A 16,301-nucleotide genomic window follows, 5' to 3' on the forward strand; every position below is an offset into this window, starting at 1 on the left:
GATGAGTTTCCCCCTACTCTTCAAATCAACTGGCGCAGTTACAAATTCAGTAGGGGACTTGATAGGGATTCCATGGACTTTATAACATTTTAGTGACTTCAGCTCTTTTTCAGCACTGATATTTATATAATTAATATATCTTTGCAATCATACAATAACTGAAGTGGGTTTGTAGTGGAACACGTTTGGAAGTTGTCTCTTTCCAATTACAAGCAATAAAAATTGCCATACTGTCTTCATTCTTTTTGTAAGACACAGAGTGAATACTTATCCTTAATGCTCATGTAGTCACTCCTTTCTTTGTCCTTTTATTGTGTTAAAAAATGGGAAAACAAGTTATAATATCATTAAACAGTCTTTTTAATCAGATGATCTAGAGAGGTTTTGAAACCATGGTACTGAGTTTAAGTTGAATGTATAGCTCTAGGAACACAGCTAGCTATATAATTCAAACACTATTATTTCATCTTCTTATTTCATATGTCTCCTTACTCATGTTTATTCATGTAAAACACAACCAATTTTCATTTTATTTTATTCTAGATGTGTTCCACATCAACAAGGACTTTCTTAATATATGTTCATGGTAAAATCAATGCTTCTTTCCTTAACTCATTTACAGCTGATTAAGTATCAATAAAGCATTTTACAGATTCAAAATGTTTTCTGGGATTTTGTTGGAGCAAGGATTTGAAGTCCAAACCCAAAAATTATTAACAACTCATAACAAATTTTTATGTTCCGAGTTTCACCACTTACCCTAAAGAAATATTAAGATGTTTTGCACTAAGATGAACCTATAACATAAGTGAAATGAACCACCAGCATTGAGTGAGAAACAATGCATATAGTGTAGGTGTTCAGTGAGGACAAATCTTCACTTGAGCAGTTTCAAGAGTCAACAATATTTCTTATATCTTCTTCCACTTAAACTTCAACTGATTGGATGCATATTACGTCTCAGATTGCAAAACTCACCTGTTTGCTCCTTGAACTCAGCTGGACTTGGGGGCGGGGTTTTCGAAACTTTTGGTGACAGGATTTCTGAAAAAATGTGTGCAAGTTATGAGACTCAGTAGCATTAGTGGCACTTGTTCCAAGCACAAGTCTACTAAATTTCAAATGTTGGTAAAATATTCTGCACATAACATTAGTGGATTAGGTGAATTACATTAGAGGCTTTTGAACTGCCACTACAAGGAAGTGAACACACATGAAGGTAGTTATTGTAGTCATTGCATAATAACAGCTCCTAGAGAATTAAAAAAATAAATAAATAAATAAAAATAAAATATTCACGAAAATGTGTACTGAGATGAACTTAGCATTTAAAATAATCAAAAGTTATTTACACCATATAAAAACAAGAATTAACAGAATAAAAATTATGATAATGTCAAAAACTTTATTTTAAAATACAATTGTTGTTTTAATATTAGTAACAATTCTCAAACAGCTGGAAATCACTCATTATAATTTAACTAAATGTTATGGATAACACACTGTTTTAGTACAAAGGAAATGGAAAACTCATAAGAAACACTAATCATTGATATTCATGTAATATGGAGATGACACCAAAAACATTACCTGTGCATACACAGATAAGGAAACTTGCTATATTCATATGGGGTAGAGTACAAAGGCAAAAAGGAAGTGATTGATTGTAATAACTCAGCAATATAGGGTCAGTTACTGTATTATTTGCTTAAATAAAGCATTAATTTGTTCAGGATATGAATTACCATATAAAGAATGGGATGTCCTACAAGGTGAGACTGTGTGATGAGCTTTAGAAGCTATAAAAAGTAGTTATGATTCAAATTTATACTTTATTGACCATTTAATAATTTGTTTTCTACCAGGCATAATGATGTGGTAGAAAATAAATATTTGGTATCTATTTCAATATCTGTCCATCATGATGGAGAAAATTTGGTTGTTTTAGTGTACAAAAGTCATGTTGCTATGTTCTACAGCTAATAGTAGTATGTGATAAGAAATGCATACTCAAAGTCTGTCTCAGAGTATGTGAGAAAAATAAAATTTTATGACTTAGGAAACTGAAACACAACAATTATGTGAACATTCGTGTTAAATATCAATGAAAAAGTTATCAATAGCAAAGTTATAACACAATAAATAACACTGTACAATATTCAAGTTGTGTACCACCCACTAGTTTGAACATGAACAAATTTTGGCTCTGTTTTATTGAAATCTGTGTGGACACAGAGTAACATAGTAGGTAGAATAAATTTGGTAGACCCACTGATATTATTATTTGCATTGTACAGTGAAAGAATCATTAAAAGCTCTAATCTGCGCATGATGTGACATGGATTACACGAATTCAGAGAAGTGATGCAACACACAGTTTCCTCAGTCATAGCTATTCACTCAAACGTAAATTACATCACTACTGTCCTAATGTATGAATTTAAGTTGAATTCAGTTAGGTAGTCACTTTCATGTTTACAGAGCTAACAGGTCATTTAAAATGTCCCATCAGCTCTTCTATTTGCATATGTCTATATTTCAATCATTTCCATTTCCTGTGATATTTTGTGTCAAAAATTGCTCAGATTTGGCTTTGGGACCCACTGTATTATATTTTTGGTCATAAAGCAGTCAGAAAATTTCCATTAGTGTAGTTCTGTAGCTTTGCAAGAAGCACTAGAGGTTATCATGGATATGGTTTATAATTTTTTTAGTATAGGATCACACTTTGTACTGAGTTTCATGAGAAAAGTAATTACTGATAGCTGCAACTTAAGATTTCAGGAAAATTATCACTAGCTTGTGAATTTGAGAATGCTGATGAAAATGGGAGAAGGTAAAGGAAAAAGAAAGAAACTGAGGAGCTACCTAGTATACATGCAAATCTTTTAACCACACTTTTCAAAGAAATTTTCTCTTTCAACTTTGTCATTTTGGTTTCATCACTACACAAAATTTTCAATATGAGCTAACTAATTTCTTCCCTTGCAATAATGTATATAGTTATGCCTATATCAGCATTTTTCCAATACCCAATTATCAGTGTTCATCTAGGTCTACGAATTTCATTTAATAAAATACTGACAAAAGTTTTTTAGTTAAAAAATATTGGTAAGCATTGAAAAATCTGTAACTAATTCTGCACTTGCTAAATAACAAATTTAACCATACATGAGAGTACGTAAATGAAAAGAAATCACACTTATTGAGAAGTTATGTATTACTGTTACAATCACTACAACATTAATTCAAATGGACAAAGTAGTTGGTAATGCATGCATTTCACCGGTCCCATATATCTAGGGTATAAAGCTGCCATACCTTGAAGCAAGCTTGACCTCAGCTGTCAGCACTAACCTTTCATATCAAGGAGACTGACATTGCAGTAATAGTCTGTTGACACATGAGAAGTTCTGATAAAATTCTCTTGAACTTCCGGTCATGTCAAGTGGTTTAAAACCCATGAGCATTTGGCTGAGTACTCATTAGCCATTGTCAAGTGGTGACAGTCTTTTTGTTTCTGCAGCTATAGCAGCAATCAAAAGATAATCATTGCTTGACAATGTGTGAAGAGTACTTGGCTGAGAGATTGTGGGTTTTAAACCACTTGACATGGCTGGAAGCCTGAGAGAACATAATCCGTACCTCTGGCCCGAAACCATGCACTGGTATACACAAGATGTTCTTCCAGACATTTCCTATCCAGCACAGGATAAAGGTTTGTGTTGACTGTGGATATAAGTCAACATAATGCAGGCAGCTTGTAAACAAATGTAGTATGTGTAGGTATTGAAAGCCAGTCCAGTTTGTTGTCTCCTGGAGGTAATATATGATGGCCAAGGGTGTTGTCATTGTGAAATCAGATTTACCAAAGCATTATCAAACAGACATGAAATAAAAGCCACTGACTACTGCTGCAGTATTACTCAAAATTGCTGATAGAATCTGTCCACTCCTCTTAATGCTCTTTTGCTCAGGCATGATGGTAATCTATAACAAAACTGAACTTGAATTTTTCACTGAAAATTATGCTGGATACTCATGAGAACTTCATGCATCCCCAGTTATTGTGCTCTTCTTGACAGGCACAGTAACACTGTGGCGAGACTTAATTTATCATGACTGTTGTTAATGTTTCCTCAAAATTAGGCAACTCTGATACTACTGTGGCATTCTATCTGGATACTAACATTTTTTTATCATTGTATGTAAAATTCTGTACAAATAGCAAAGATAGCAGTACCAAAGAGTTTCATTCATGGATCAAAACCCACTAATAGTGCTTCAAATAAAGAATGCTTTCATGATGATATGAACAGGCAATCCAGAAATAACAAGACAGAGCTTTCTCCGGGGAATGCTGGTTTCAAATTCAGACCTGGTCATTCCAGTTATCCACAGTTTCCTTAAATCATGTAAGACTCCTTGGAAATTAGCTGTGAGAGGATGTGTGACATATGCTAGAAGATGGTGGCTATAATTAAACATTTTTACATTGCTGGTATTTCAACACGGAGGTTCCATTCTGTGGTAATTAAAGTTGTGAGGGTTCCCATGAAAAACAAGTGACTGTAGGGCAATGAAACTTTGTGGAAACGTTTGTAAGGACCTGCAGAAGAGAAATACTGAATAAACCATTGAAAGACACGCATTTTATTGTTCACATGAGAGGGTAATATTTTTTAATTGCATACCATGTTTACATTCCAGCTTACAAACATTGCTCAATGTAATGACCATATGTATCCATGACAGCCTGGGACCAATCTAGAGATATCATTTCGCAACTGCTTGCAGCAAGTTTTGAATGGTGGACCACGGAATGTTCAGCCGTCACGACACAGCTCATGCATTGATTGAAGATCGCACATTGCATCCACTATTCTCAGCCGTGGCAACAGTAAGTTCTTCAGTACTTTGTGGCACAGTTCTGCCATTGGCCTCTCTCGTGATCAGTTTCCGAATCTCCAGTCGATTCAGACTTCTGAAACATGTTCTTCAACCCTGACGTGAAAAGAGAATCTTTCCACATTCCTTTAATGTGTTGATACAAACAGTAGCAGCACTACTGCTGTAGTTTTGATAAAACAGCTTTACGAGTAAATCCCTGTTCACATTGTCCAGGCCCATGTTGACTGTCTTCAACTGTATTTCACACTGATGCTTGTGTTTAAATGCTGTGTTGCTATACCATTACCAGTGCCGAACAGCTACTCATGGCACTGACACTACTAACAATGCAAATCCTGCAGCTCAGTCTGAACATCAAACCTATAACATTGGGTGTCCATGTACTAAATAGTTTTCCATCTACACTGACTCAAGTAGTGAAAGTTTAAGTACAACCATCTAGTATATAGTGCAAACACATCTATGTTAAACCAGATAAGTTGAAGTATTTTCCAATATTTGTATCAGTTTTTCAAATGGGGCTAGTTACTGGTACACAAAAAGTCTTGGTTGAAGTACTATGTGGAACATATTAACGCAGAACTTGGGGAATCACTTAGAAGAGAGTACTATTAACTGACAGATGTGATTGATGCACCTTCCTTTAGTCCTTTGCACCACAAAGAGGCTAACAGCAGTTCTACCTGCTAGTAGTACACAATCTGTCCAAAGCAGTGTCCACTGAATCCCAGCGTTTTTCAATTATCTAAACAGGCCTTTCTAGGGGACATGGTTATAGCAGCAGCTATAGGAGTGCAAAACACTGAAGGTTGAACAACAGCATAAATAAGAAACAACATTTGTTTAGTATATTCCACAAAGAATTATTATAAAAAGATGAAATGATCATATGAACACTGGAAAATAAAAGAGCAAGTGGAATGCCAACAGCCTTGTTATGCTTATCAGAATACTGCTGGAAGTCACTGAAACTGGACAGATACTTCTAGATATTATACAGAAACAATAACAGAAAATGTGGAGTGGCTATATACAGAAAAATTAGAGCTGAGTTCCAGTTTCACAAATTAATGAATACTGCAATGAAAATGTTTTGAATGTTGTGCTACAATGGTTGGTAGTATCAATAATTTAACATACCACAATTTTAGATTATGTTGTTAGAGAAATGTTACTAGAGGTATGTACTCTTGGTAGATTTAACTGGAGACTTGTTGTTTGTGAACATTTAATTTTTGATTTTCTGCCAGACAGTAGTAGCTGAGGATACATGCAGGTTTTCTTTATATCTAACTTTGATTTATTTTTGATGGTTATCTTCCCTTTGAGGTTTGAAAGTGATGATGACATCTGGTTTGAATAAGACTGAACTATTGTACTGGTACCTTCAGTGATTTGGATGGAAAAAGTGGGTTAATCAACATGCTGGTCAAATGTTAATAAAGAAACATACAACCAGAATTAAACAAAAATTATATTATATAACAGAAAAATAACCCACGATTCAGTCCCAATGTTGACATACAACTTGAAGAAGAATTCTGGGGTGAAATCTCATAACACTGACAGCATATGTTAGGTAATACAATATTTGTACCACTATTTTTCTTACATTAAAGGCATAGTGGTAAAATACTGAACATAGTAACTGCAAAGGCCTGGCTATTCCAACATGAAGGTATGTTCCATGTACCACTTATTGTATGGGAGATCATAGTCCCATCTATGGCCAAGAGAGGTGAGAAATTGCTCTGCTTTATGTGGTCAATCTGTAGCGGTCTTTCCATCACATGCCAGTACTACATGTTTCTGTCTTTATGTTCATAACTGGTAAGTACATACTGTCATGTGTCAACATTCCTACAATAGATATGGCACACCAGGTTACAAAGCATAAAAATTTGTCTATATTGTCTATACAGTTTAATTGTGTGTAAATCCATCCTCTTATACTTTACACATGTAGGCATTGTAAATGATTTTCTGTTTAATAAGGAATGAAAGTTGAAAGAATGTTGGTAATGAACTTTCAGGGGAAAATATACAGGATCTTGTGAGCAATACACTGGTTCATTTAAAATTAGTTAACAAACTGAAATCTTATGACATCAGAGGAATGTTTACCAATATGTTACAACCACAGCTACCAGTCAGATTCCAGTTACACAAATTGATGACAGAGAGGCCAAGACTGATAAGATTTGCAGTCATAGTTAAATTATTCTAACATGCACTTTCCCCAAAGGATTAGTTTTGGGGCCTTGTTTTTCATATTATGTACAGAATGGTTCTATGATGATGATAGAAACGTTCAGGACCATGAAGAAGAGACTCTGGTCCAGAAATGACAGAGCTGAAAGTTATAAGAGAAAATCGTTCTGATACCTCTTCTACTGCAAGCTCTTTGTTCAAATGTTCAAATGTGTGTGAAATCTTAAGGGACTTAACTGCTAAGGTCATCAGTCCCTAAGCTTACACACTACTTAACCTAAATTATCCTAAGGACAACACACACACCCATGCCCGAGGGAGGACTCAAACCTCTGCCAGGACCAGCTGCACAGTCCATGACTGCAGCGCCTTAGACCGCTCGGCTAATCCCTCGCGGCTGCAAGCTCTTTACTTTTCATATTTTGGGAGGAGATAGTGTGGACCAAAACACAGAAAAAAGTCCAGTAAACATACACACTAAAGCACATACCTTAAGAGCTATGAGCAACTGTTCGTCTTTGGCACTGTGAAAAACATCTCTTCTACTGGACACTCGTTCATAGCTCTTAAGGGATGCATTTTAGAGCCCATTTTTATTAGACGATTTTTTCTCGTTTTTGGTCCATACTACCTCCTCTGAAAATATGGAAAGCAAAGAGCTTGCAGTAGAAGAGGTCCATAGTCAAAGGTATCAGACCAATTTTCACTTATAACTTTTGGCTCGGTTGTTTATAGACCAGGGTCCCTTACCTCAAATTGATACATTTACCATTCACCATCATCCCTGAAAGTTTGTAACATCATCAGAGAATTACCCTGTATAAACAATTTATCCTTATTCCATGAGAGTAAGGTATTCAATTATGAAGATAATAAAACAGTTGTTGGCTGGCACATAATGAGTATGAACTATACCTAACTCTCTCAGTGCTTTATTTGTCATGAGTAATTAACTTGAAAATAATGACATAAGCTGAACCATTTGCAAGACATGTCTTCTGTACTTTCATCTGAACTACCAACTTGAAAGAGTGCAATGGGATGTCATATCTGGAGAATATAGAGACATAAAATTGGATTGAACAGCAGTGTTTCTTGGTGTAATGTAAGAAAACAATCTCTCCTGGGAACATCATGTTTACCTTTTATGCCAAAAATTAATAAAATCAGTTTATGTATTGAAGACAGTGTTACAAAATCTGAATTATGAGCAAATGGTTGTGATGCATTTTGCACCAGTGGATCTGTCTCACATATCTAACTGCAGTGTGGGATGGACTGTAGCTAAGCATATTAAGAAAGTGGATGTCCTATAAAACAGGCAGTAAGGATTCTGTGGAATCTCACTTATAATAAGTCATGTAATGTAAGACTGAAGTGTTGAAAAAAAAATCACATAGGTGTCACTATATATCTATAAAACTGCACTGTTACTTTTGGAATACAAGTACTACAATAATCTAAACAACGGTATCTGTACTTAAAATACAAGGAGAAATTGTGACTATCAGCTGGCACATAACAAAATTTGCAGACAACAGCTCCCATAACATGGATATAAAATTGTATAAAAACATTTGAGGTACTTCAAACAATTCAAAGGAAACTACCTTCAAATGGAATTAGACTTCTTTAGTACATTTATATTATCAAAGTATTTCTTTTGGGAGAGTAGATTATTTTCACATTAGTACCACATCATTTAAAGGTAAATGACATATCACTGGTGTTCAGAGATAACCTCATATTTTGACATTTAACACCAAATTATGTTTCTGCATCATGTGTTTTAAAACCTTGTATCTCATCTACTCATGTAAGCAAGTGTTCCTACACTGTTGGTTTGCTGGCAAGAAAACCTCAAATGTTGTGTATATCTTATGCATTTCAGTGAAACTTGACAAGCAGAATTCATTAGTGAAACTTCCTGGTAGATTAAAACTGTGTGCCAGACCGAGACTGGAACTCGGGACCTTTGCCTTTCACGTGCAAGTACTCTACCATCTGAGCTATCCAAGCACGACTCACAACCCGTCCTCACAGCTTTACTTCCGCCAGTACCTTGTCTCCTACTTTCCAAACTTCACAGAAGTTCTCCTGCGAACCTTGCAAGACTGGCACTTCTGGAAGAAAGGATACTGCGAGGACATGGCTTAGCCACAACCTGTGGGATGTATCCAGAATGGAATTTTCGCTCTGCAGTGGAATGTGTGCTGATATGAAACTACCTGGCAGATTAAAACTAGAATTCACTAGTTTCATCTACTTAAGGTGAGATTTTAACACCAACTGTTAACTATTATTACTGTTTTAATCATTAAACATATTAAGTTATTAAATTTCTGTGTTCTACAAAAATGCAACATAATGTTAAACAACATGACTTCTAGGCTTCATTAGCAACAAATACCTTGGTATGCTGTTTTTGTTTCAGATTTATGAGGATTTATAAATATGATAATGTAGTTGTGTGTGTGTTTGTTTGTTCTGTAGTACACTGGTGGGCAACACTTAAGGACAAAAGTAACTGTTGCATGATGTGCAACTGCGAAGTAACATAGCTCGATGAAACTTGGATCACACAGTATTGTACAGGAAGTAACTTAAACAAATATGCAATGTGGCAGACAGAAATGACACATTTATTCATGGACAATAATTACACTGAAGTGACTGTGACTTATGATGGGCCCCATACATTAAAAAAGTCAGGACATGGTTCTTAAAGGGAATATCATCACCATAGATGAAAATATATGCTCTGCGATCGAAATACATGCTCTGCAATGTGCACACAGTTCTTAAGGAGTTCTCATGACAGGGTGAGCCATTCCTACACCATCGCAGTTGACAATTGGTGGATGGTCATTGGTGTTGGTAGATGGTCTTTGGTGCACGTGGATGTGCTGCAATATGTCTGCCCAATGCATCCTTCAATTTGAATCAGGGGAATGGGCAGGTCAGTCATTTTTCCAATATCTTCTTGCTCTAAGAGCTCCTCTTCCAGTACAGTTCGAAGGCAGTTGCGCATTGTCATCCATAAAAATTAAGTCAAGGCCGAATGCACCCCTGAAGAGACACACCTGGGGAAGGAGTACTGTGTCACAGTGAGTGTATCATGTTCAAAGATTCAGAGGTCAGTATGCCAATGTAACATTATACCCTCCCACCCTGTAATACCTTAACCACCAAAACAATCACGTTCAGCAATGTTCCTCGGAGCATTATGTACCCTCATATGGTAAGAGGTGGGAACATGTAATGCACTGTCATTTCAGTCAACCACATGGAGGAGGAATGGAATGCCCCACAAAAAGAACTCCTTACTAACCCTGTGACCAGTATGGAAGTATGAGCAGGCACTGCCATCTGTGGTGATCACACAGCCTTTAAGATCCATGTCCTGCCTTTTTTTTAATGTCCAGGGGACCAACATAAATCATGGTGACTTCAGTATAATTATTGTCTTATGAATAAAAATTTCATTTCTTTCTTCACGTTGTGTATTTCTTTAACTGTTACCCTCTGTACTGTACTACTGTACCATACCTCACCAGGTCTATTTGTGTATGGTCTATGTTTCATTGAGCTGTATTACTTGGCTGTGACACAGCCTACTAAAGTTATTTTTATGCTTCAAGCTTTGCACACCATTGTAGTTAGCTCTGATGAAATACATTGTCCAAAAGGATAACCTAATTTCCATTCTTGTTTATGTGCCTATTGACCTCTCAATTACTGAATTATATGCTGAGTTGTTACCTTACCCCTCCCATTACTTACATCAATTTCAGTTATAAGTGTTTTTGGCGACCAAAAATATTTTATTCGTCATACCAAATTTATTTGATGGGGACCATATAATTATATTGCAACAGGAACTAAAGAACCAGTGTTATGCTGCAACAGAATGAAATTCCAGAAGCAGAGAAGGACTCAGTGAGGATGAATTTACCACAACAGTTCACAATTATTTCATTTCCCAAGCATCAACATAAATTAAAATAATAATTTTCAATGGTAGATACATCTATCAAAACAGGAATGCCATACTTCCCAATGACCTTCTATTTGCCTATATCCTGATAAGTGTACCAACAAATTTTTATTATTTTGTTTTTATTTTTACAGAAAGGCCACACCATGCTCTAATACAACATGAGGCAATCAACCCTTGAGTAGAAACTTTGCAGTTGACAGTTTTTTTCACCTTCATGATACTACAAGTATGTCCAACAGTGAGAATAAACCCAAAGCTTTATGTGCCAACACTGCTATGATACACTTATTCCAAGAGGTTTATTGCATTGTCAGCTCAGAAATCTGTTATGTCTGGATGAAAATCTGGTGATTCAAGAGGTACAGGCATACAAGCACTAAAATATTGCCTTGCGGTAGCACAAAAGCGAAAAATTTGTGCCATTTGTTTGACTTTGAGGAACTTCTGTGAAGGGTAGAGAAAGTAAATACGGGTAAATATGTGCTAGCTTTTGACATTCACAGACTGAAGAAACAAATTTCAACACATAAATTCTCTGGAATTGATGTATATTGTTCTAAACGAGATTCACCAATATTGTGACGATCTCGCACATGAATTTTGACTTCAGTATTCAGTAGCTGTGTAGCTTTTGGAGAACCAGGACTTCCATGTTGCTTGAAAAATTGTAGTGTAGATTACACACCATGATTTTAAACAAGGTAAACTTCAGATAGAAATATCAACAATGTAAGAAAAGCTAGATTGTTACTTAGCATAGAGATGACACGTTAAGTTGCAGACAGGTGCAATTAAAAGACACTTACACATAAGCTTTTGGCCACAGCCTTTGTCAGAAAGAATGAAACACACACCATTCATTCACACTCATTCACACAAGCAAGCACATCTCACGCACATGACTGCCGACTCGGCACCTTGGGCCAAAATGCAACTATCACATGGGATGGAAGCAGCAATCTGGAGACGGTAGAGAAGGGGAAGTGATAGCAGTGTACGGTTGGGGGGGGGGGGGGGGGGAGAATCTGGTGGATTGTGCAGGGACTAGAATGCCAAGAGGCACTGTGGCAGAAGGTTGTGGGGCTGAGAGGTGAGGATAACAGAACGAAAAAGGAAAGGAGTAGCTAAAGATGGGTGCATGCATCGGTAGAAGGTGGCAAACAAAGAGGGTGGGAGACAAGACTGGGGAAGAGGTGATAGGACAGAGGGGTTGGAAACTGTTGGGTGGTGAGTGTGGGGACAGAATGTTAGGACAGGTTGAGGCCAGGATAATTACAGGAGCAGAGAATGTATTGTAATGATAACACCCATCTGTGCAGTTCAGAAAAGATGGTGGGGGTATGAACGATCCAAATGGCTTGGGTAATGAAGCAACCATTGATATCAAGCATGTTATATTCAGCTGCATGTTGTGCCACAGCGTGGTCTACTTTGCTTTTGGCCACAGTTTGGCAATGGCCTTTCATCCTGGTGGACAGCTGGTTGGTAGTAATACAATACCAGTATAAGAAACTGTGTAATGATTGCAGCAGAGCTGGTAAATGGCCTTCACAGAAGGCCCGACCCCTGATGGGGCTGGATAAACCAGTGATCGGACTGGAACAGGAAACGCAGGGTGGGTGGGTTTGGCAGGTCTTGTATCTGAGCCATCCACAGGGATGTGATCCTTACAGCAAGGGGTTGGTATTGGGAGTAACACAGGGATGGACTAGGATGTTGTTGAGGTTGTGTGGGTGCTGAAACTCCACTTGAGGTGGAGTGGGGAGGATGTCCCTCATTTCAGGGCATGATGATAGGTAATCAAAGCACTGGTGAAGGATGTATTTCAGTTGCTCCAGTCCTGGGTGATACTGAGTGATGAAGCGGGCACTCCTTTGTGGCTGGTTTTTGGGGTTGGGGGGGGGGGTGATTTGGGGTGTGAGGGGAAATGGCATGGGAGATATGTTTGTGAACTAGGTCTGGGGCATAGTGCCAGTCTGTGAAGGCCCTGGGGAGACCCTCAGCATACTGGGCAAGGGAGTTCTTGTTACTGCAGATACATCATCCCCAAGTGTTCAGGCTGTATAAGAGGGATTTTTTGATATGAAAGGTATGACATCTGTTGAAATGCAGATAATGTTGATGATTGGTGGATTTAATGAGGACAGAGGTGCAGATGGAGCCATCAGACAGGAGAAGAGCAACATCTAGGAAGGTGGCGTGCTGGGTTGAGGTAGACAATGTGAAGTGGATGGGGGAGAAGGTGTTGAGATTAGTGAGGGAATGAAGATAAGGTGTATTGGCCCTGAGTCCAGATCATAAAGATATCATCAATGAACCTGAACCAGACTAGTTGTTTGGCATTGTGGGAGGCTAGGAAGGGGGTGCCATGTAGGTGTCCATGACTGTGCTGCAGGTTTGTTTTATACCTTCCCTTCAAAGAAGAATTATGTTCAGGTGCATGCAGCCCAAAACTACTTCTGCTTTGAAGGAAAGGTATACAAACAAATCTGCAGCACAGCCATGGGCAACCACTTGGCAACCTTCTATGCCAAACTTTTTATGGGCCATCCAGAGGAGACCTTCCTAGCCTCCCAATACCCCACACCCCAAGCCTGGTTCAGGTTCATTGATGCTATCATTATGATCTGGACTCAGGGCCAACCTTATCTTCATTCCTTCACATCTTCAACACCTTCTCTTCCATCTACTTCACACTGGTCCTCCTCAACCCAGAGTGTCACCTTCAGAGACGTTGATATCCTCCTGTCTGATGGCTCCGTCCACACCTCTGTCCACATAAAACCCACCAACCACCAAAAGTACCTGCAATTTGACAGCTTTCATCCCTTTCAAATCAAAAAATCCCTCCCATGCAGCCTGCACACCCTGGGATGATGATCTGTCATGACAAGAACTCCCTTGCCCAGTATGCCGAGGGTCTTGCCGTGGCCTTCACAGACAGGCACTATTCCCCAGACCTAGGCTGCAAACAGATCTCCCATGCTGTTTGTTTCCCCTCACATCCCCAATTCTCCCACCAACCCCAAGAATCATCCACAAAGTAGTGCCCCCTTCATACCCAGTACCACCTCAGACTGGAACAAGTGAGCCACATCCTTTGTGAGGCCTTTGATTACCTATCGCCATGCCCCGATATGGGGAACATCCTACCCAACATCCTTCCCACCCCTCCTAAAGTGGTGTTCCATCACTCACCCAACCTCCACAATATACTAGCCCACCCCTATGCCAATCCCAATCCCAACCCCTTGCCACACGGATCATATCCATGGCGAAGACCCAGGTGCAAGACCTGCCCAATCCACCCATCCAACACTTCGTATTCCAGTCCTGTCACAGAGTATCTTACCCCATCTGGGATGGCGCCACCTGTTAAAGCAGCCTTGTCATTAGCAGCTCTGCTGCATTCATTGGGCAGCATTGTATATTGTTATGGCCACCAACCAGCTGTCCACCAGGATGAAAGGCCACCACTAAACTGTGACCAAGAGCAAAGTAGGTCACCCTGTGGCACAACATTGAGCTGAACATAACATGCTTGTTTCCAATGGCTGCTTCACGACCCAAGCCATTTGGATCTTCCATCCACCATCGGTTTTTCTGAACTGCACAGGTGGGAGTTATCCTTATAACACATTCTCTTGTCATGTAATTATCCTGGCCTCAACTTACAGTAACATACTGTCCCCACATCGTCCACCCAACAGCTGGTACCCCCTCTGTCCTATCACCTCCTCCCCATTCTTGTCTGCTACCCTCTGCCAACGTAATCACCCATCCTTCCCTGCCCCTTTCCTTTTTCTCTCTGTTTTCCCCACCTCCCTGCCCCAAAATCTCCTGACACTGCATCTGTTGGCATTCTGGTCACTGCACACTACGCCAGACAGTTCTACTTTCTCCTTCCACCCATACACACTGCTATCACTTTCCTTTTCCCATCTCCTCGAGATTGCTGCTTCCACCTCATGTAACAGGTGCATTCTGGCCCGAAGTGCTGGAGTTGGTGGTCATGTGTGTGTGAGGTGTGCTTGCGATACTGAAGTATCGCAACATAGATATAGAGGATAATTTGTAAATATGCTCTAAAAATATGACACGTACTAACAATATGCTTTGTTTTATTAAAATAAATGAGTGAGTAAATATATCAACAAAAACCTTCAAGAATAAAGCTGAATTGCACTGGTGCATTATCATTATATGTGACAAATATGAAGTACTAAAAACAATGAGGTGAATGAAACTGAATTTACAGGCAACAGCTGTCAAAAAATGATAACACACTGATTTATTGGCCACTAAATTCAATGACTGGATTTCTAATGTGGCAGCAAACATTGGACCAAATACTCATGCATTAGATTTCATGCACTAGACATTGTACTCAGTATCAACAGAAATTAATTTAGAAGAACACCAGCATACAGAAATTATAGAAAGTGCATTTATTGTTTTTATGTTTGTGTTTGTAGCAGAGTATTACTGCTTTGTATTCAATGGAAACTCCGTGCCCCCCGTGATCTGTCACATAATCAGTGGATGCAGCAAGACATATTTAATGATAAACTTAAATGTGAAGTAACTGCAGACATATTAAAAAACAGTGATATGAAAATCACCTCTAGAAACAGAACCACTTTATTCCTATCAATCTTTTCAAAATTTGTTGAAGAAAGTGATCTACACTAAATATTGACTCATATCATCTACATCAACATGGTTACTCTGCAATTCACACTTAAGTGCCTGGCAGAGGGTCCATCGAACCATTTTCATACTACTTCTCTACCATTCCACTCTTGAATGGCGCGTGGGAAAAAGGAACACCTAAATCTTTCCGTTTGAGATCTGATTTCTCTTATTTCATTATGATGCTCATTCTTCCCTACGTAGGTGGGTGTCAACAAAATATTTTCGCATTCGGAAGAGAAAGTTGGTGATTGAATTTCGTAAATAGATCTCGCCGCAAAGAAAACCACCTTTGTTTCAGTGACTGCCACTCCAACTCGCTGCCCTTCTTTGCACTTTTTCAATGTCCTCCGTCAATCCTACCTGGTAAGGATCCCACACCATGCAGCAAAATTCCAGCAGAGGATGGACAGGTGTAATGTAGGCTGTCTCTTTAGTGGCTTTGTTGCATCTTCTAAGTGTTCTGCCAACAAAGCGCAGTCTTTGT

General features: G+C 38.6%; 1 protein-coding gene across 5 annotated transcripts in view; it reads right to left on the bottom strand.

The window, feature by feature from the left end:
• The window catches only part of LOC126183202 (ankyrin-3-like), an 892,753-nt gene that overhangs the window by 295,951 nt on the left and 580,501 nt on the right, over positions 1 to 16,301 (bottom strand). For 4 of the 5 annotated variants that reach the window (XM_049924971.1, XM_049924970.1, XM_049924972.1 and 1 more), the window contains one exon: positions 979 to 1,044. The exons of the other annotated variant lie outside the window; for it this stretch is intronic. In XM_049924971.1, the coding sequence (XP_049780928.1) occupies positions 979 to 1,044 (66 nt within the window). The remainder of the gene's footprint in view (positions 1 to 978; positions 1,045 to 16,301) is intronic. 5 annotated transcript variants of the gene reach the window in all.

This window comes from Schistocerca cancellata, chromosome 4 (assembly GCF_023864275.1).
Source record: "Schistocerca cancellata isolate TAMUIC-IGC-003103 chromosome 4, iqSchCanc2.1, whole genome shotgun sequence".
Taxonomy (NCBI): Eukaryota; Metazoa; Arthropoda; class Insecta; order Orthoptera; family Acrididae; genus Schistocerca; species Schistocerca cancellata.